We start from the raw sequence: 21,078 nt of genomic DNA, 5'->3' as shown, positions 1-21,078 counted from the left end.
ATAATGAGGGATGAGGTGGGTCTGAATCTGCATGTGAACCATAGGTAATAAGATGCTCACAGAGCCTTAAGCACCTAAATGATTTAATTCACTTGAAAATTTGTCTTCATTTCCCCAGGTTGGTAGGACCAGTGAGCCTAATTTCAAATTGAACATTGCAGTAATAATAAATTAAATAAAATATTTATTATCAACAGCTAAAAGGGCCAAAATCAATTTTAGCTTGCCTAAAACTGATTGAAAAAATATCCAGAACGTGTGAATAGTTAGCTTTGTCGGAGGTTGGCTTGAAAGAGATTTTTGAATAGATGATGACAAATTCACAGAAAAATACCAGTTGAAAAGAAAGTCAATTCCTCATAATATTAATTATTTTGAAGAATCAAGTGACTTCTGAAAATGGGTCGTGAGGTAGACGTGCATCCCATTTCCCAAATTTCAGTTTCATGCTCATTTCATTTGGCCTTAATAAGGAAGAGGTGTCTTCAGGTCAAATATTTCTTTATGAAGCAAATGCATGAACAAACTTTTAAGTTGCAAAACAATAGTAAGTCTATTCCCCCATGACAATTGCTTCAACAATCGGTCTTCTTGCCCATGAAGTTACTGAGCAAAATTGAGCAATCAATCAAGGACTCTTCAACCACAAGTCTTGTGCCCATGCAGTTACTCAACAAAGTTGGGCAGATCTTAGACTCCAATTCTCAAGTCTAGTCTGTTCCTCGCAAAGTTTCCAAACAAGGATCAACAGAAACAGATTATTCAAAAGCTTCACTCTAAGCCACTAGTACAAAAGGAAGAGAATGCATTAGCTGGTTGGTCTCATCAAGTCTGAGCCACCAAGTGCCTGTCAACAGTATACCCCATATTGTCTACTCACATTACTAGACCTAAAATTCTCAGCATGGCAAGGCTATGACCCATGAGCAATAAATACTATTCTGTGATAAGCAAACCTTTACCTAATCTCAAGGACAGAATCTAACTTATTGATTTCGTTATGAAGTTTACCGTCTCATCAGAATTCGTGACTAAAATGTATGATCCTTCTAATTTCCCTTGGCTTTATTCTTGGATATCAATCAATTACAATAAAAACAGAATCCCGACCATGAAGATTTCAGGTGATTGATAATAGATCTGCATAATGATTGTCTAGGTTCATTCACACGAGCAACCAATGCCCTTTTCTCCATATGCACTTCTTTCTGCAAAATATGGTGATTCTATCCTCTCAGTGATAAGCCTGCTAATGAATAACAAACAACAGAAATGTTGATAATTTCACAAACATGGAACTTACATTGGTAATGAATTTGAGTCTGATTTTTATCTCTCCTTCGTAAGTGTCATCTTTGAGTACCACATTTTATGAAGCTGGTTTTACTTCCAGAATTCCTTTATCATGTCCCTCAGCTATTATCCCTCCAAGGTAGATTCTAAATCTCTCTCTCTCTCTCTCTCTCTCTCTCTCTCTCTCTCTCTCACACACACACACACACACAAAAAGAGATTAAGAAGAGACGAGAAAATTTTGTGATTACTTTTTTATTACACCTACAGCTACAGGAAAATATCATGACAATGCAAAATACCTTTGTTCAATTCACAACCACAGGACATACAAGAGTCATTCAAAAGCTAATGGAGGTATTATTGTCAAGTTTAAAAAGAGGTGGGAAAATATATATAATGCTCAACTTAGAATATTGATTTTCTTGTTCCACATAAAATTTAAAGTAATATCAAATTTCAAGAATCTGGTTTGGTTGGCAGTGCTTGATAATCCCCTAACAACAATTATATGCCAAGATTTCAAAAATTTAATTACCAGAGCAAATAAATTCTAGATTAGAGTTATTTAATATTACATGGTTTCACCAACAAATCCACCATCTGTGAAGAGTTCCTTATCCATGATTCTGAATTTTAGATGGGTCACGTGTTTCCAATCAATTAGCAGAAACTCAAACATGAATTTCTCATTCCACCATGCCTCTTCATCTTTAACTGCATGATAGAAACTCAGGGCACTAGGCTGCTTCAATAAACTAGTAACATTGCTATAGGAGTTATTTGAAAATAAATTAAAAACCAAAAACTGGAGTGTAAACCTGATGATACTTTGCTTTCATGTACTTTATTTCCACATTTTGTGATGACATAATAAACTGGTGTTCCTATAACCAAATAAACCAAATTGAAACTATTAAGGTGCTCTAGCTAATCAAAAACTGAAAGAGCTTGAAATCATGGACATATTTCAGAAAAAGGAAACTCTAGTTACTTCCAGGGAGAAATTAGGATACAGATCCATCAAAAACATGGCACTGTAGATAGTTTATAGCTGGGAGCAAGAATAAAAAGTTACCAATAATATTTGTGTGTCTAATGCCTTCAGCACAAACAAGTAGTACTTCAAGGATTCCCCTTTTCATTTCCAAACAGCCACACCCGACATGCATGTTAAAGCAAGAAAATGTGTTTGTGCGTGAGAGAGAGAGAGAGAGAGAGAGAGAGAGAGAGAGAGAGAGAGAGAGAGAGAGGGTGTTTTACAAGAAAAGGCCATGCTGCTACATTGGATTTAAGAAACTAATTACAGGGCAGGTTTCAAAAGTCGATTTAATTAAAAAATTGCTTCATTGGCATCTGAATTCAAAGCAGTCAAATGAAAAAGAGATTTAATTAACTAAAGCTGATTTAAGTGAATCCTAAAATTCATGTACTTTAAAAGCAATAAAATCTTATGTTACGTACATCATTATTACATTAATAAATTGCAATGGACCATTTTTGTGTTCTAAGAGTGGAACAAAAAAATGGGTTTAACATGGTTAAAGTTCAGGCATTCAAGCTTTCCTCACATGGTTAAAGTTTATGCATTCAAGCTTTCCTCACATGGCTTAGCGTCTTGAATTCAACTTCATCAAATTGCATCTTTCTTGTGATTCAGAATTTTATTACATCTGCACTGTACAAATTATATAATAAAGAAATAAAAAAAAAATGCACAAAAAGAGTGATGCCATACAGTTCAAACTTAGTTTTTTCAAGTGTTGCCTAAAACTCAAGTGCATCAACACACATCTTTTAGTTTAAATTCAAGATTCATCCATCCTCTCATATTACCAACATATGTATGCCTCCTTTCCAGACAATTAACACCTAATTGGGAATTCAATCACTATAAAAGCATGATTCAACAGCTATTTCAGATTTCTCAGGATTAACAAAGTGAGAAAAAGTCCATTACAATTTGAAATTCAGGATCGTCATTTAATCACATAGTGGCCAAACAAAAATCTTGAGTTGAAAAGTTTGTGTAACACCCCTAATTTTTGAATTTATTATTTTGTGAGTAAATATTAATATTTTATTTTATTTAAATTTTAGAAAATTATTTGAAATTTTTCGGATTTTAGAAATCAAGTTCGATTTTCCGAAAATATAAAACTTTGATGATTTTTAAAAATTAATTTAAAGACCACGTGGCAAAACTAAAAATATGTTTGGACTCTACGAATTTTTTCTGAGTTTTCTACGAATTTTTTCTGAGTTTTCTAGAATTTTTTTGGAATTTTTGGGCCTCGTTTTCGATCTCAAGGAAGAGTAAAAATTCAAAATTTTGTATCTTGAATCGGACCAGCCGAATCGAATCGGACCGGCCTTTCTTTTTCTTCTTCTCCCTTTCGCCGTGCGCCCGACCTCTTTTCCTCTCTCCCTCTTGTTTTCTCTCTCCTCCCTCCTCCCCACTCCACGCCGTGGCCACCCAGCCCTCCCCACATCGCCGGCGCGCTGCCCCAGCCTTCCCCCACCGCCGGCCGGCCTTCCAGGCGGCCGAAAATGACTCGCGAAGAGGTGCAACGCCCAGCGCGCCGTTTTGGCTTCCCGACCGAAATCCGGCAGATCCAGCCATCTGCCGGGTCTTGTGTCAAACATCATCTACACCTCGAGAGCTTTCCATAGACACCAAGAACACCAAAATCCATCAAGCGGTTTGCCCAATTTTTGTCTGGAAAATTTTAGCACATTTCGACTTTTGGGCTAGATTTCTCGCAAACCATGAAACCCACAAGAAAACCGAGAGTACCAAAGCGCTCCACTCGTCGAGAGCTTCGCGACAATATAAATTTTAAAATTTTTCAACACCGTTTTTCGGTGGGTCCCACGAAACTTCGTAGTATTTTTCCGAGCATTAAATGAGCTTAGAAAATTTCTGTAAAAATTATATACTAACCCCCGTGTTGTGGGCTTCGTGTATGTATCTTCAATTCGCGAAAATTCGACGGTTACCCGCATCTGTGAATTTCCGGCCAGACAGACCGGCTACCAAAAAAATTTTGGAATTGAATCGAGATTTTGGCTATCCCGTCAGACATCCCGAGCGCGTTCCCGAGGTCGGAATCGGCATAGATAAACCCGAACCTTACTTTTTCGTAATTTTCTAATACTTGAATGGGATTAAAAATCCATAAAACATTTGTGATAGCTCAGAAAATTATGATTCCTTTTGCATTAGGTTAGTAATATTGCTAAGGACAGCGGAGCAAAATTTTAGGATTTTTAGAACTCATTTGGGTAGTTTTTGCAAGAGGTTAAATTATGAGGACTAAACTGTAATTTTACATGTTGTGATTGATGACTGTTTGGATGGGCCCAAGAGGGGCTGTGTAATATGATTGAGTTGTGGATGTATGGCTTGTGAATATAGAAGTGCGTTTTAAGCCCTTTTGCAGGTTGGGTAGGTCCTAGGTAGAGGGAAGACTCTGCCGGATTTTCGACACGATTTAGGACATCTTTAGTCTTTTTCTCAGTTTGTATAGAGTCAAATGTACTGAATAATTGTAATAAAATTATCAGGTGAGCCGAGACAGCCTTTCTCCTCCGCCCAGCAGCCACAATGACTGCGGTCAAGTCTGTGAGTAAAATATTAATTTTAATTGTAATTTCGATATTATTATATGTTCAAGAATGCCCATGCATCACTTATAAATATGTATCTATGTAGTTAAACTCTAAGCACATTTTATGTTGCATTCACAACTATTAAAGTGTCATGGATGTTGTTGTGGTAATTTGGAGCAGTGTGCATGAGTTAGCATGCGTGTGGTATGGTGTTGGCTATGTACAGAACGGGTAGACACGGCTTTAGATCTTCGCTGGGACCCGGTCCTTCGGGGTAGACACGGTTTGAGTTCTTCGCTGGCACAAGTTGAATTAAGAGGGCTGTATAGGGGATTAGCTCCTATATATGTATTGTTTGACTTTATCGGACGTGTGAGTGCTCCAGATTACCTTTTTGCTGTTATGACGTGAAAATATTGACGATATTGCATTTCACTCTACAGGGTGCATTAACTTTAGATAGCTATAGGGATTATGGTTAAAATTGATATTTTACTCTCTGAGTCGAACGCTCACTCATGTTCATTATTATTCCAGGCTACAAGAGAATTATTATTGTGGTTAACATGTTTTTCTTCTTCGCAGGTTGTTTATTAATGTTTGTGTAATTCTGTTAACGTGTTAGAAATATTTATTTGATTTGGGTCTGTAATATAATTTGCCATGTTGGACCTGTAAACTTATTATATGCATGTATGTTGGACTGGATGAGGGAGCTGAGCTCCCATTTGGCTTTATATTATTATGAGTATGTGGAGGGTGAGCTGAGCTCCCCAATTGATTATATATTGTGTTTACAGGTCGGGTGAATCAAAAACTCCCCATTAAAAGGTCCATTTTATGGTCGGACTCTGTCCGGTTGAATTCTTGAAATTGGGCCCAAATATGCCTTAGAGTTGGGTTGAGGAATAGTTAGGCTTACTACAGAGTTGGGTTGAGGAATAGTTAGGCTTACTACGGGTCTCAGGAGCTTTAGGCTAGTCTAGGTTCTAGTGCCGATCCGGCCCATAGGTTGGGTTGTGACAGTTTGACACATAAAAAGAGCTATCAAACTCTCATTCCTTAGCAATTATGAATTTTGCAGAAAAAAATCCAGGCATAAAACAACATGAATAGCTCAAAGCACAAGAACAATTGAAAAATTACCTCTCATGATTATTAGGGAATAGGAAATATAATGATTAATTTGCTTCCATTATGTTGCGTTCTGTTTCCTTCGTAGATTCCTTCTCGTCCATAAACTTTTTAAGCCTTTCCACATCTTTCCATCTACCCCCCTCCGCATACAAGTCTAATAAAGTCTCATAACAGCTAGTGTTTTCTGGGTCTAGGGCACTGAGCTGTTGGACGACAAACTCTGCCACCTCAATTGACCCATCTTGTTTTGATCTACAACCAGCAAGAAGAGCTCCCCAGATTCTTTTATCAGGCACCACTGGCATTTCCTTTACAAATTTAAGAGCTTCTTCAATATTGCCTTGGCGACTTAGCAAGTCCACCATGCAAGCATAGTGTGCAAGTTTTGGAGTGATTCCATGCTTTTCTTGCATAGAATAAAACCACTTACAACCTTCATTTTCTAGCCCACATTGACTACAAGTAGATAAAACAGAAAGGAAAACAGTATCATTGGGCTTGACCCCACAATTCAACATGTTGGAGAATGTTTCAAGAGCCTCAAAACCACATCCATTCAACCCATATCCCTTAATCATTGAACTCCAACATATTACATCTTTGGTGGAAATTTCATCAAAAAGAGCCTTCCCCTGCTTTATCCTTCCAAGTTTGCAGTATAAATCAATCAAGCAGGATTTCAAATAAACATTGGATGAGTAACCTGCTTTAGTTACAAATCCATGGATGCTTTCCCCAAGCTCTTGAGCACCCAGTGCAGTACACGCTTGTAATACACCAACAAATGTAACCTCATTAGGCTTCTCATTTATGGATTGCATTTGTTTAAATGCACTTAAGGCATCATGAGGTTGCCCTCCTCGAGTATATACTGAGATTATTGCACTCCATGCAATAAGATCTTTATGAGTCAGCTGATCAAATACCATCCTAGCTGAACCAAACTTGCCATACTTACCATACATTTGAAGAAGTGAGGTGCCGACTGAAATAAAAGCCAAGAATCCATTTTTCTCTATATAGGCGTGAAGTCCCACTCCAAATTTAAGCTCATTTGCTTGTAATGATGCCAAAATTGTATCCCTGATAATGATTTCATCTGGTTCAATGCTAGAACATTGCATCTTCAAGAAAATATTCAATCCTTCTCTAGGATATTGATTCTCAATACACACGCAAATTATAGTCCTCCATGAGACCAAATCCTTCTCCCATATTCCATTGAAAAGTGAAAAAGAAGCTTCCAATTCCCCACTTTTTGCGTAGACGTTTATAAGTGAGTTTTGAACATTTGTAAAAGAATAAAATATCCTTTTTATTGAAAAACCATGAATCTGATTCACGAAACATAACCCACCAAGATGAGCACCAGCAGGCAAAACACTAATAACAGTCACGTGATTAGCTTCTACACCATAATAAAGCATTCTCCTAAAATAATGAATGGCCTCCCTATACTTCTCATTCTTAACGCAGGCCGAAACCATTGCGCTCCACAATATCACATCCTTATACAATAAATGATCAAATAACTTCCACGCTATTCCAATATCAAACATGGAATAAAAGCCAAGAAGAGCTGTCACGACTGGAGCTTCTAGTTCAAACCCCAATTTAATCACATAAGCATGTGCTACCCGTATCATGTCTTGGCAACTGAATGCACCAAAGGCGCATATTAAGCTCACCAGCGTCACAAAATTTGGCCTTTGGTCACTCAATAGCATAGTTTTAAACAATCCAATTGCCCGTTCAGGCTGCTTTTCGCTAGCCAGCTTGGAAATTTTAGATGTCCAGGAGATTACGTTGCCTTTTTTGTGATGAAACTCGGTCGAGTCTTCATAGCCTGTATATTCATGGAGAGTAGAAGTGTAATACAAACGATATATGGAGTTTCTTACGTGTGAATTTCGTTTGGTGATTTCATCGAACAGTTTGTGCGCATTTTTTAGAAGATAACACATAATAATTCGATAGGCTTAGCGTGAAGTGAAAGGTAGATACTTGAAATTTTCGGAGGGCTTTTAGTTTGATCATGAAAGAGGCTTGTGGTTTTTAGGTCATGAGAGGGCGAGCGATAGAGAGAGGATTCCCTCTGTAATTCAAAAAAACCGTTTTATGTGAAAAGAAAGTGAGACAACGATGACAAATAGACGTTGAGGAATCAATGACGCCGTGTAAAGTGAACGTCCAAAGCTGGGAGTTACGCAGGAACAGGGCTGACTACCGTTTGATTTGAACTTATACACATTTAATTTAATTTTTATGATAATTTGATTTAATTTTATATTTTAAAAATTTTAATTATTTTAATTTGATTTAATTTAAAAAAAATAATTAAATTAAATCAAATAAAATTATTTTATTAATTTTTAAATTTATTTATTTTTATAAAAAATTTATAAATTATATGTAATTATATATATAAATTATTTAATTATATTGATTAATAATTACTAAATTTAAATTAAAGTTAAAATCAAATTAAATAATTTAAAAATTAAATTTAAATTAAAAAATTTACTAAAACTTAAAAATCAATTAATTTAAATTAAATCAAACTAAAATAATAAAATGCAATTCGATTCAGTTTTTATTCATTTCAATCGGAAAAAAAGCAAGCGTCAACTTCACACTTCACACAGAAAACTCATAAACGGGTGAATCACAATATGTATACTTAAATTTTGTTTCAAAATACATTTTCATCTCATTGTTTTAAAATCAACAATTTAATCTCTTATATGGAAAAAAAAAATTTTAAAGAATTAAAAAAAATTTATAATATTATAATAAAAAAAAACAAAAGTATTGTTATAAATATTATTAAAAATTATTAATTTTTAAATAATTATAAGATAAAAGTGTTCATATTATTAAAAAAAATCAAAAAAGATTTTTTTATTTAAAATTCTATTAATAGACATTGGTAAATCTTATTTTATAAATAATTATTATTAGATAAATTAATAATAATTCATTTAATGATCAGAATTAAAATTTTCCTTTCTTATCAACACGAAGTATTTTATGATTATTTTTCTTAAATACACTAAATTAATATAGAAAAATACACTCTTAAAATTACTTAAAGAAAAGATTTAATTTGAGTGTATGAAAGTTGACTCAAAATATTCTTAATTACCAATTTTTTTAATACCAATGTCTATCTAATTGGTGTTTGACTAGCATTTATATTATAAACACCTAAATATTTTATTTAACGATGATAATCGTGTTTATAAAGCTTGAAAATGTAACACCCCAAAATTTTATTAATTATGAGTATTTTTGATATTTAAATTTTATTTAAATTTTAGGAATTTTTTTGAGATTTTTCGGATTTTAAAAATCGGGTTCGATTTTCCGAAAATATAAACTTTGATGATTTTTAAAAATTAATTTAAAGACCACGTGGCAAAACTAAAAAAATATATTTGGAGTCTACGTATTTTTCTGAATTTTCTGGAATTTTTTCGGAATTTTTGGACCTCGTTTTCGGTCCCGAGGCAGAGTAAAAATTCAAAATTTTGTATTTCGAATCAAACCGGCCGAATCGAACCGGACCGGATCGGACCGGTCGAATCGGACCGGTCTCTTCTCTTTTTCTTCCTCTTCCTCCCGCGCGCGACGCTCTCCCCTTCTCTCTCTCTTTTCTCTCTCCTCCTCCTCGCCGGCCACCCGCCTCCCTGCATCCTCCTCGGGCGCGCCTCCCGGCCGTGACCCGCCCAGAACGGCCGGAAAACGCGCGCGATTCCCCCCCTGCGCGCGCCGCGCCGCTTCGACTTCCACGGCCAAATCCGGCCGATCCGGCCACCAATTGGACCGGGTCTTGTGTCCAAAATCATCTACTCGGCGAGAGCTTTCCATAGACACCAAGAACGCCGAAATCCATCGAGCGGATTGTCCGATTTTAGCTCGGGAAGATTTTAGCCCATTTCGACTTTCGGGCTAGATTTCTCGAAAACCGTGAATCCCACGAGAAAACCGAGGCCACCAGCACGCTCCATTCGTCGAGAGCTTCGCAACGACATAAATTTCGAATTTTTCCGACACCGTTTTTCGGTGGGTCCCACGGAACTTCGCAGTGTATTTTCGAGCATTAAATGAGCTTAGAAAATTCTGAAAAATTTATGTACTAACCCCCGTGTTATGGGCTTCGTGTAGGTATTCTCGATTCGCGGAAATTCGGCGATTGATCTCCGCAAATTTCGCATGCGGACCCGTTACCGGAAAAGTCTCCGAATTGGGCCGAGGTTTTGGCTAGCCCCCCATTGTCAGACGTCCCGAGCGCGTCCCCGAGGTCGGAATCGGCAAAGGTAAACCCGAACCTTGTTTTTTTCGTAATTTTCTAGTGCTTAAATAGGATTAAAAATCCGTAAAATATTCGTGGTAGCTTAGAAAATTACGATTCTTTTTGCAATAGCTTAGTAATATTGCTAAGTACATCTGGGCAAAGTTTTATAATTTTTAGAGCTTGTTTGGGTAGTTTTTGCAAAAATGATCAATAATAAGGACTAAATTGAAATTTTGCGTATTGTGATGGATAATTGATTTGATGGGCCCAGGAGGGGCTGTGTGATATGATTGAACTGTTGATATATGGATTGTGAATATAGAAGTGCGTTTTTAGCCCTTTTGCAGGTTGGGTAGGTCCTAGGTATAGGGGAGACTCTGCCGGATTTTCGGCACGACTTAGAACGTAATTGGTCTTTTTCTTTGGTTGTATTGAGTCAGATTGTATTAATTAGATGTAATGTAATTGTCGTGAGCGTGAGCCGACCTTCTTCCTCCGCCCACCGCCACAAGTAATTTGTCGTCAAGTCCGTGAGTAAAATATTAATTTTAATTATAATTTCGATATTATTATATGTTCAAAGATGCCCATGCATCACTTATATGAATATATTTATGTAGTTAAACTCTAGGCACGATTTATGTTGCATTCATAATCGTTAATGTGCCATGAGTGTTGTTGTGGTAATTTGGAGCAGCAGCGTGCGTTGGCGTGCGTGTGATGTGGTGTGGACTATGGATAGGACGGGGTAGTCACGCTGAGTTCTTCTGGGACCCGTTCCTTCGAGGGGTAGTCACGCTTGAGTTCTTCACTGGGACCTCGATTTGGTTTATTAAGCAAAGTCCGCTTGAGTTCTTCGGCACTGAGTTGGATTTAAGAGAGTCATGCAGGATCGGCTCCCAATATATTATGATTGATGCTACAGGTGCGTGAGTGCTCCAAATTACCTTTTGATGCTATGATGTGAATATGATGTTAATGTTGCATTTCACTCTACAGTTGCATTAGTTTGAGATAGTTATAGAGATTATAGTTAAGATTGATATTTTACTCTCTGAGTCGAACGCTCACTCCTGTTCAAAAATTTTTACAGGCCACAGGAGGATATTTTATTCTGGGTTAACCTGCTTTTATCCTTCGCAGGTTGTTTATCCATGTTTGTGTAATTTTAATTACTCCTAGAATTTCCGCATGTGTTAGCAGTATTTATTTAAATTTGGTCTGTAATATTTTTATCATGTTGGACCTGTAAACTTAAATATGTTATGCATGTTGATGGATTGGATGAGGGAGCTGAGCTCCCATTTATTTTATGTTGATGAGTATGTGGAGGGTGAGCTGAGCTCCCCAATTGAGTATTTATTGTGTTTACAGGTCGGGTGAGTCAAAAACTCCCCGTTGGAAAGTCCATTTTATGGCCGGACTCTGTCCGTTTGGTTTCTTGAATTTGGGCCCAATGGGCCTTAGAATTGGGTAAATGAACAGTTAAGGCTTACTACGGGCCTCGGGGGCTTTAGGCTGGCCCAGGTCCTAGTGCCGGTCCGGCCCATAGGTTGGGTCGTGACAGAAAATATGAAATTTTGAATTGGAAATTAATTTATTTGTAAACATACACCAAATGTAGAACATGAGAATTGATTTATTTGATAAATTCTCTACACAAATTCACTTGATTCAAATACAATACATGGGTATCTTGGAATTTGATAATTTTGTAGTTTTTTGGGTTAGATTCTGCTGTAATGGGACAATAATATCTTAGAAATGACAAGAAAAGAATTTGTGGTTAAGAGATAATAAATGTAATTTTAATTTTATAGGATTATTTTTATTTATAGCATATAATCTAGTATCAAAATTTTCAATTAATATTATTATATTAATATTTTATTTTTTTAATCAATTATATTAAATTTATAATTTTAAAAATAAAATAATAAATTACATTAAATGACTAATAATTTGTAATTTATGGTTATTATTTTATAAAAGCGATAAAAAATATAAATTTATTAAAAAATTAAATTGGATATGTAAATATTAAAAATAAAATATTAAATGAGAGTATTATAATATATATTGTAAATTTTAATGATTAAATTTAAAATATATATATATATTAAAAATAATTTTAATAAAAAGTAAAATATTAAAATTTGAATTAAATATAAAAAAATTAATTTTTATTAAATTTGCATATAGCACAAGCATTTAAGAAAGTTTCGTTTGTTCAAGAGATCATGGGGTGATGTGTTGACAAAGGGTATAGATTTTAGCATTTGAAAACCTTCATCCTCTGCAAAATCTGGCTTAAAAAGGAACTAGTTTAGAATTAACTTAGTTATTATTGTTGTTCCTTAAGTATCGTATTCATATAGGCTGGTCTATAGACTTCGCGAGCAAGAATTCTAGTTCTAGAATTGAAGCATAACGAAATATGAAAAATCCCATTTGCCCAGAAAGAACCTTCTTACCAGCCTGTCATGCTTCATGAGACTGCTACAACTTGTACTATTTAATAACCTTCCACAATTTCCTTCTCTATTGTTTGGCAAAAACAGTTTCTAATTAAACTGGTGATAACTGATGAGTAATTAATATAAGCCAAGCCAGTTGTGTATATATATATATATATTGTGTAACAAATATTCAACTTAGGTTACACACCCAGTATGGGCTTGACAGTCTGCTTAAGTTTTTGACCAGCATAACATAAATGACTAGAGCATTTGAATATTTGATTTTTATTTGTTTCTTGCATTTTTTGAGGCAGAGAATTGCTTTTATTCGTCATAGATTTTGTTAAGGACAATTGGGTTTGTCATATATATTAAACATCTATATAGGCCTAAAACTCATACAACATCATCTGTCCATGGACAATTTACTTTGTGCAATAATATGTTGTTGCGGCTGCACAAAGCCTCTCTTTATCCCTTTCTCCTAAATTGCATTCTTAAATGCATCTAGCTATTAAACCAACCATTTCTTTAATAGCTCAATCTAGGTAGAGAAACCAAAACTTCTTGTTTTTTGGCTGTGTTTTAGTAACAATGCCTGCAGGCTGCCAAAGTTCTGTTGAGCTTCCCATTCTTGATATTTCCAAGCCATTACATCCATCTTTTCTGTCCTCCCTCGCTGAAGCCTGCGAAAAATGGGGTTTCTTCCTTATCAAAAATCATGGAATATCAAAACATCTTTACAACAAAATCTGTTCGCTTTCGCAGGACATATTTAGCCTCCCTTCTGAGACAAAACTTGAACTCGGTCCATCATCTTCTGTGAAAACTTACACTCCTCATTTCATAGCTTCCCCTTTCTTTGAGAGTCTTCGAGTTTCAGGACCCAACTTCTTTGCATCTGCTCAGAGTTCCACAAACATCCTCTTTAACCAACAGAGTTGCGAATTCAGGTTGCCATGTGCTTTGAATTTTTTTGTTGCTCTTATATTGCCTTGTTTATGTTATAATCATATTGATTTAGATGTAACCTGTTTTCGTTTCTTTTTGATAGTGAAGCGCTTCAGGAATATGGGAGCAAGATGACAGAACTATCGAAAAGAATTATAGAGATGCTATTGCTGAGCTTGGGAGATGATCTTGATCGTAAGAAATACTATGAATCTGAATTCAAGAACTGCCATGGATATTTAAGGATTATAAACTACACACCTCCAAAATGTCTGGATGATGAGGTTGAGGGACTTGGGATGCATACAGACATGAGCTGCGTAACGATTGTATACCAAGACCAAATTGGTGGGCTTCAGGTGAAATCTAGAGAAGGGAGGTGGATGGACATAAGCCCATGTGAGGAGACTTTGGTGGTGAACATAGGAGACATGTTGCAAGCTTGGAGCAATGAGAAATTTAGGTCATCGGAACATCGAGTAGTTTTGAAGCGACCAGTTAACCGTTTCTCTCTTGCTTTTTTCTGGTGCTTTGAGGATGAGAAGGTGATCTTGGCACCAGATGAAGTGGTAGGAGAAGGATATAAAAGAATTTACACGCCGTTTGTTTGTGCAGATTATTTGAAATTCAGAGAGAGCAGTGAGAGAGGGAAGTTTGAAAAGGTTGGCTTCACTGTTAGAGATTTCGCTGGGACAAGTCTCTGAATGTCATGGCAGGAAAATCCAAGTTGAAATAGTTGTTCTTCATGTACCTTGTTCATATTAATTAATTACATTAGCTAGCTAGATACCCTTAAAGCTCCAGAAAATAAAGATTTGTAAGGTTATGAGTTGGGTTGGTTGTGTTTGGGAGCTTTGACATGTAGGGCAGTTGTTATATAATATTCAATCCAGCATGGAGTTGTACAGTTGGAGTTCAACTTCCAACTTCACATGTTTGTATATTATATCATTTCTGCATTTGTATATGTTCATTTACTAATGGTTGGGATGTAATTATAATTGGCGTTTGCATTTGTATATCATTTTCTTAATGGGTTGATCTTTGCAAATCATTGAATTCTACCAGCAACTGATAGCATTTCAGAAATTATAATTGGCAGGAGTTTTCAGAAAGGGTAATTTTCTCTCATGAATTTATAGTTATGATTAATGGGTTTCTTGGGCCATGAAGATTATAAACTTCATTTCAATGTCTCCAAACAATTGATAAAGAAAGCATTTAGGAAGCAGTTTCAAGTTTAAGTAGCTACAGCTACAAATTACACAACTATCTAGAACGAGAAGCCAATTTCTCAAATGAACAGGGATAAGTTGAAATATAACACCGTTCAACTCTTAATTACTGCCAACCTTCCAAAGTGCTTGTTTGATCATCCCTGCAGATGCAACTGCTGCCCCTCGAAACTGAAATCAAGTTCATAAAATTCGAGTTTGTGAAATGTGAAGAATAACAAGATAAGAAGAAAAGGCACAAACCTTAGACTTTAGGCTCGCTGTGAGAATGCCATCAATACTAGATGACTGAACTGAGTGCACATCCAAGTGAAGATTGTTGATTTCATCCATAATGTCAAGCAATATGTATTCCCTGTAAGCACATTTCATCTCAATTAGAACCTCCTTCTCCCTCATGCTGACCTTCACATCCGTGGGCAAGACATCCTTGGTTACCATTACATTAAGCTCTGGTTCAGTTTCATAAATGACACTGGCCTTCCTCTTTTTTATCCAAACCTTCTTGCCATTTTCAAACTTCATGTTTTCATAGTTATCTGATGTCTGCTCTGCCATTTCCAATTCACTCCTTCTGGGTCTTGCTGTATACTCCACCAAGTTTTTGCAAGATTCCAATTCTTCCACTCTTGCCTCAAGCTCTTCTAAGTATCTAATCATGTCATCCAGGATTGATGCTTTGTCAATCTATACAAACATGATAAACCACATTAATTAACTTAATCACTACAAAGTATCAGAAAATTGAACTTACTAGAAATTCATAATACATGAAAACAGGAAATTTCCAGTCACTATCAACTTTTACACATAATTTGCAACACAGGCAGACTAATTACCTTACTAACAGAATGAATCATCGACTTGAGTACCAGGAATTTTTCATGCTTTCTTTGTTTCTCTGGTAAACCCTGGCATATTTCATTGCTTTTCAGCTTCCTACCACAATCTTTTCCTCCATTTTCTATGTGCGACCTAAGAGAGCATCCACCGTGCATCAGAGGGACAGCAAATAAAATTTTTTTTAACACATTTTGTTGTACTTGTGGCCTATGACTATTAAATTCTCCTTTCTTCCAAGTAACAAAACTGGATTTGTGATTCCCACTACAGAAACTTGAATTTCCAATCCACTGGGTTGAACTTCTCAGGACCATAGATAGAGTTCTTTTGTAGAGCAAGTTATCACTGGCTCCAAGATCAAAGGAACTCAATTTGCTGCGGTTGCCTTCTTGAAGTTCTTTCAACTGAAGGTGGCTTACATTTTGGTCCTTGAGACCAGAGAGAGTGATTTCATCACTCGCAATAACTTCAGATTTACGATTACTGGAATTGGCAGAATCTTGAACACCATTGCTTAATTCATAATCTGTGAAATGCCAACTTTGAATGCGAGAAATCCCACCATTTAAATGTTCAAGCAAGAAGTCTTCAGTCCGGTGATTCTGCACACAGCCATTTGAAGAACCATCAGAAGAGTCCATGTTTAATTCTTCATGCATATTTCCATGCAATTCATCAATTCCCTCTTGGTTAAATATGATATCTTCTGTGGGATTTTGCAGGTCCTCCAGAACTGCCATTGCATCTACTTTTTCATTGTCAAGTTGAGCGCATGCTGGGTCTTTATCATCATCTGCACTATGAGTAGCAGAGGAAGATTTTTCAGCACAAACAGGCTTCGAGAATTCTAATAAACAGGCCTTGATGTGTTGAATTAGATTGGGATCCTCTGCAACCTGATGCGGCAAAAAGCCAAAAAGTAGAAAAGATTGCACATTTAATGCATTGGTAAGCTGTTAATAAAGAAGTGGCTCTTATTCCTGAAAGGAAATTACCAGCTCAGTTACACCAAGCTCAATTACTCCCTCAAGGTGGGGAAAACATACCACAGTCTACAAAATCAAATTCACAAGCAACATGAACATCAATTTCAGAACAGAAATTAATCATCTATAATTTGGTGATCTGTGAATCAAGTTATAGTTGCCGATTAGCTATTTAAAAAGAGATGTTATTACCTGAATAGATGCACTCTAAGGGCAGTGATGATGTCCAGTTACAGAAAAAAAAATATATCAAAGCACGCAAAACGTCAGTTTCCATCTCTCAGTCGAAAATGATATGGGTAGCTTTTACACAGTATGAAATTTTACATCAATTGAAAGATACATTAGTCAAGAAAAACCAACCTTTGCAAGCAAAGAGCGAGAGAATACTTTACTATCTGCATATTGAGCATTGCACAACCAGATGGTTTCTTTATTTGCTAATGCTCTTCCTGGCAAACTGTGCAGCAATTACGATTAAAAATTTTGAAATCGTAGCGCATGTAACAAGTGCACACAGAAAGATTTCCTACTGGGAAGAGAGATTAGTACCTTTCACCGGGATTGAACACAAAGGACATGCAAACCAAGTAATACCACTCTGCATCAGAAAGATCCTCCGGAGACAATGCAGCAGAAGGCCTATTAGCCTGTTGGTCAATTTCACCTTCAAGAAGAGACTTATAAAGTTCTCTCAGTTGCTCACTTCTCTGTAACCCTATTTTGTCATGCTTAAGCTCCATAGCTTGTGCAGTCTTCCTAGTCTTGATGTCTCCATTATAATACCCATCCACCCACTCCAGTACCCTTAAGCATATCATTTACATTAAATTTTTCTCAAGACAAGCATAGAGAAAGATAAAAGGAAAGGCATCTCAATAGATTCTTTTTCCTTAAAAAAATGATTACAGAAGTTTGCCAGAAGAAGTCTGGGTTAGCGGGTTTAATCCCTTAAATTAACAAAATCTGAGTAAATTCAACCCAGCTGCATGTAGAAAAATCCACAATTTTTGTGGGAGCAATAATTCACTGGAAGTGTAGGTTCTTTATGGAAAGAGTAACACTTGTTTCACCATCAAAAAACACCCAGACATGAAAGTTAAGAAACAATAAGAGAATTGCAGAGAATCATCAGTTTGAAGAAATTAAGTAAATATATACCCTTGTTGTGTAGTTGACAGTGACCAGAAAATTGCATAGCTCCACTGGATACTCCTCACAGCAACTGCAAGCTGTTTCCTTAAGTTCTCTGTCACAACATCCTGGCTCTGCACAGTATTAGCCATTGCAGAACATATATACATAAATATATACCTGAATCGTAACTCACAGAAGTGAAACACCTATTAATACATCATTCAATAAAAAGGCATACAGAGGCTTGGACTTTTCACAGATGACCTAGAACTATAAGAAACTTTTGCTCAGGCAAAGAGCCAAAAGAACCCAGGCTTTGATTTTCTAGTAACCAATGAAACGTGGCTGACATCATCTTCTTGATATTGCTGTTTGCTATCAGATAGCACAATACTAGAGTTGGTTTCTTTTTGAGCTAGAAAACCAGAAGACTATCAAGGGAAGTGGAACTGGGAGTTATGAGTATGGAAGGTTGGACTCGGCATTGATTTTTTTCCCAAGTAAGAAACTGCATCTCCTGTGATTTTAAACATTTACAGCACAGTGGGTACTGAAATTGGATCCATGAACAATAAATCAAAATATAATAAAATAAAATAATAAAATTAAAGTAATTTCTATTTAAAGTAATAATAAGAATTTTAAGTTGTCGTTTCTGCCGAACCTTTTTGCTTTCCACCAAGCGAAGCGTGGCGTAATTGTAACGTATAATATGGTCAACCCCACAGGGACAAAAAAGTCAAAAATAGTATTAGAAAAACTTAATTAAATTTGGAAGAAAGGAAAGAGAAGGGCCCGTGACAATGACATGGACTGCTTGCTTGCAGCTTTATTATAATAAATTCTCTTGTTTGGCTTTCATCAATTCGCATCTTCGGATTTTAATAATTATTAATAATTGTAAACCCCTTTTTTTTTTTTTCTTATGTATGTATTATCAGCTTTAATAATTTTGCTTGTTTCCTTTTCTGGATTTTTCATTTTTAACTAATAAAACGTGCCTTTTTAAAATTCCTCTCTCCCCGCAAATTCTCCCAACTCGCAATCGAATCCGAGGAAAGAGCTCATGTTGTCGGTAGCAAGTGACAAAAATTATATAAAAAAAAATTTATATATATATAATAATTTTATTATAATTATTAATTATATAAAATTCATCACAATTAATCGTTATATATGAGTGGTCACCATTTTTCTCTCATGATCTTTTCATTTTGCTTTTTACATTTTCTCTGCCTTTTTTGTCATTCATGACCTTTTCATTTTGCTTTTTACATTTTCTCTGCCTTTTTCGTCATTGTCTTCACATTTTTATATTTTTTAATTATTCTTAAATTTATGTCATTTTAAAAGATATTTTCAGAATTTGTTTTCCGATTCATAGTTGTGAAGGATTCGAAATTTAAATTATTATATTTTATCTCATTTTTTGTAGTTGTTCATATATTTTTTTTAGAATTTGGTATTCATTTTCTAAATAAAGTATGATTATTAATTTTATCTGATTATATATTTTAAATTTTAATTTATATATATAACTGGTGAAATATCTGTACTATCCATGGTAATATATATTATTTTTTAATTAAAAATACTTTAATATTATTATTTAATATATTAAAATTTTAAAATATTAACAATAAATTTTAATTAAATAAGTTAACAATTACTCTACTCTCAAATCAATGAATTTAATAGCCATAAATTTTTTTTAATGGTCATAAATTATTTTTCATATATAATAATAATAAAATTATTTTAAATAATAAAAATAAAATAAAATTAAAGTAAATTAAAATTTAATAAATGCATAAAAGGAAGAGAAAAAATTTTTAATTATTAATTTTTCTTTAAAGTAAATATGAGTCTTGATTTTAGCGCAATTGACTTTTAAATTAAAAATTAAAAACATAATAAGATGTGATAATTATATTACATCTATTTAAAAAATATAAAAAATAATTAATGTTCACTTTTTTTTTAAAAAAAATTAAAAATTAATGGATAGGTATTACCTTTAATAATTCGACATGTTAAAAAAAATAATCATTAATTTCTCACAAAAATTTAAATATATTTGATTCTAATTTAGAACAGATATTTTAAAGAAAATTAAACTTTTAGTTATAGTAATAATTGGATAATCATTATAATATTAGTTGAATTTTAAAATTAAATGTCTTTAGTTATCAAATAATTAACAATTAAATACTAATATAGCAAGTATGTTCAAAAATATTTAACTTTCTTTTAAAATAACTGACATTGACTTTTTAAATTAAAAAGTAATAAACTTGTAATGAATGACAATTATATTTAGTAATCAATAGTTTTTCTATATTTAAATTTGAAAGATCAAAATAATTAAGATTCATATTTAAAAATAAAATTATATAATAATTATATATCACAACTGTTTAAAAAATATAGAAAATTTGTTATCAATAAATTTAATTAAAAATTACTACTTGCTATGAATGTGACAAATTTAAAATCCTATATCTTATTGAATTTGTTTTATATGAATTTGGTTTATAAAATTTGAATAACCTTTTTATCAGAAAGCGAATATAGTATATATATAAATGAACATATGTGTGTTTATTGAGTATAATTAATAAATTAATATGATTAACTTTTAGTTTTTCCTAACTCTAATTAAATTAAACTTTTCTAGACATTTATAATAATAATAATAATAATAATAATAATAATAATAATATATAGCTACTTATTATAATATTAAAATATAATAATTATATAATTTATAACTTATATATACATAATTAGGGAATTAATAACTTAATCATAATTTATAGAAATTGTTTCATTAATTAAATTTTATAAATAATAATAAAATAATATAACATAACATGATTAATATTAACTAAATTAATAATATTAATTATTTATTAATATACTATAAAAAATATCAAAAAAATAATGAAAATTAAATATTAATATAAATTTATTACTTACCATAACTATAAAAATAAATTTTTATTTCATTTTATTTTTCCACAATTCATTTTATATAGCATCCAATATATAATTAAAAATATGTCTTTATTAAATGAATACTAAAATAAGAAAAATAAAAATAAAATAATATTAAAGTAAATTAAAAT

General features: G+C 33.9%; 2 protein-coding genes and 1 pseudogene across 2 annotated transcripts; 1 reads left to right on the top strand and 2 right to left on the bottom strand.

Annotated features, from left to right (window-relative positions):
• Nucleotides 1-484: 484 nt before the first annotated feature.
• Nucleotides 485-8,140, bottom strand: LOC110660077 (putative pentatricopeptide repeat-containing protein At3g01580; annotated as a pseudogene).
• A 5,053-nt stretch (nucleotides 8,141-13,193) lies between these two features.
• LOC110660076 (gibberellin 20-oxidase-like protein) lies at nucleotides 13,194-14,730 on the top strand. Its single transcript, XM_021818239.2, has 2 exons — nucleotides 13,194-13,751; nucleotides 13,853-14,730. The coding sequence occupies exons 1-2, from the start codon at nucleotides 13,393-13,395 to the stop codon at nucleotides 14,451-14,453; spliced, it is 960 nt and encodes a 319-aa protein (XP_021673931.2). The 5' UTR covers nucleotides 13,194-13,392; the 3' UTR covers nucleotides 14,454-14,730.
• A 175-nt stretch (nucleotides 14,731-14,905) lies between these two features.
• Nucleotides 14,906-18,511, bottom strand: LOC110660075 (transcription factor GLABRA 3). Its single transcript, XM_021818238.2, has 8 exons — nucleotides 17,975-18,511; nucleotides 17,366-17,620; nucleotides 17,177-17,273; nucleotides 17,006-17,020; nucleotides 16,823-16,879; nucleotides 15,824-16,723; nucleotides 15,228-15,671; nucleotides 14,906-15,155 (listed from the first exon to the last, which is right to left on the bottom strand). Exons 1-8 carry the CDS (start codon nucleotides 18,115-18,117, stop codon nucleotides 15,087-15,089), a joined length of 1,980 nt encoding a protein of 659 aa, XP_021673930.2. The 5' UTR covers nucleotides 18,118-18,511; the 3' UTR covers nucleotides 14,906-15,086.
• Nucleotides 18,512-21,078: the final 2,567 nt, after the last annotated feature.

The sequence above is a fragment of the Hevea brasiliensis genome, chromosome 9 (assembly GCF_030052815.1).
Source record: "Hevea brasiliensis isolate MT/VB/25A 57/8 chromosome 9, ASM3005281v1, whole genome shotgun sequence".
Taxonomy (NCBI): domain Eukaryota; kingdom Viridiplantae; phylum Streptophyta; class Magnoliopsida; order Malpighiales; family Euphorbiaceae; genus Hevea; species Hevea brasiliensis.
The sequence above is the reverse complement of the archived record's forward strand: the minus strand, read 5'-3'. Positions and strand labels throughout refer to the sequence as shown.

Bases quoted from the DNA above. Each gene is read 5' to 3' on its own strand.
- LOC110660076 (XM_021818239.2), top strand. From the start codon at position 13,393: ATGCCTGCAGGCTGCCAAAGTTCTGTTGAGCTTCCCATTCTTGATATT. The intron at 13,752-13,852 runs GTTGCCATGTGC...TCTTTTTGATAG, and splicing joins CAACAGAGTTGCGAATTCAG to TGAAGCGCTTCAGGAATATG.
- LOC110660075 (XM_021818238.2), bottom strand. From the start codon at position 18,117: ATGTATATATGTTCTGCAATGGCTAATACTGTGCAGAGCCAGGATGTT. The intron at 17,274-17,365 runs GTACTAATCTCT...ATTGCTGCACAG, and splicing joins GTGTTCAATCCCGGTGAAAG to TTTGCCAGGAAGAGCATTAG. The intron at 16,724-16,822 runs GTAATTTCCTTT...TTGCCGCATCAG, and splicing joins AGCTTGGTGTAACTGAGCTG to GTTGCAGAGGATCCCAATCT.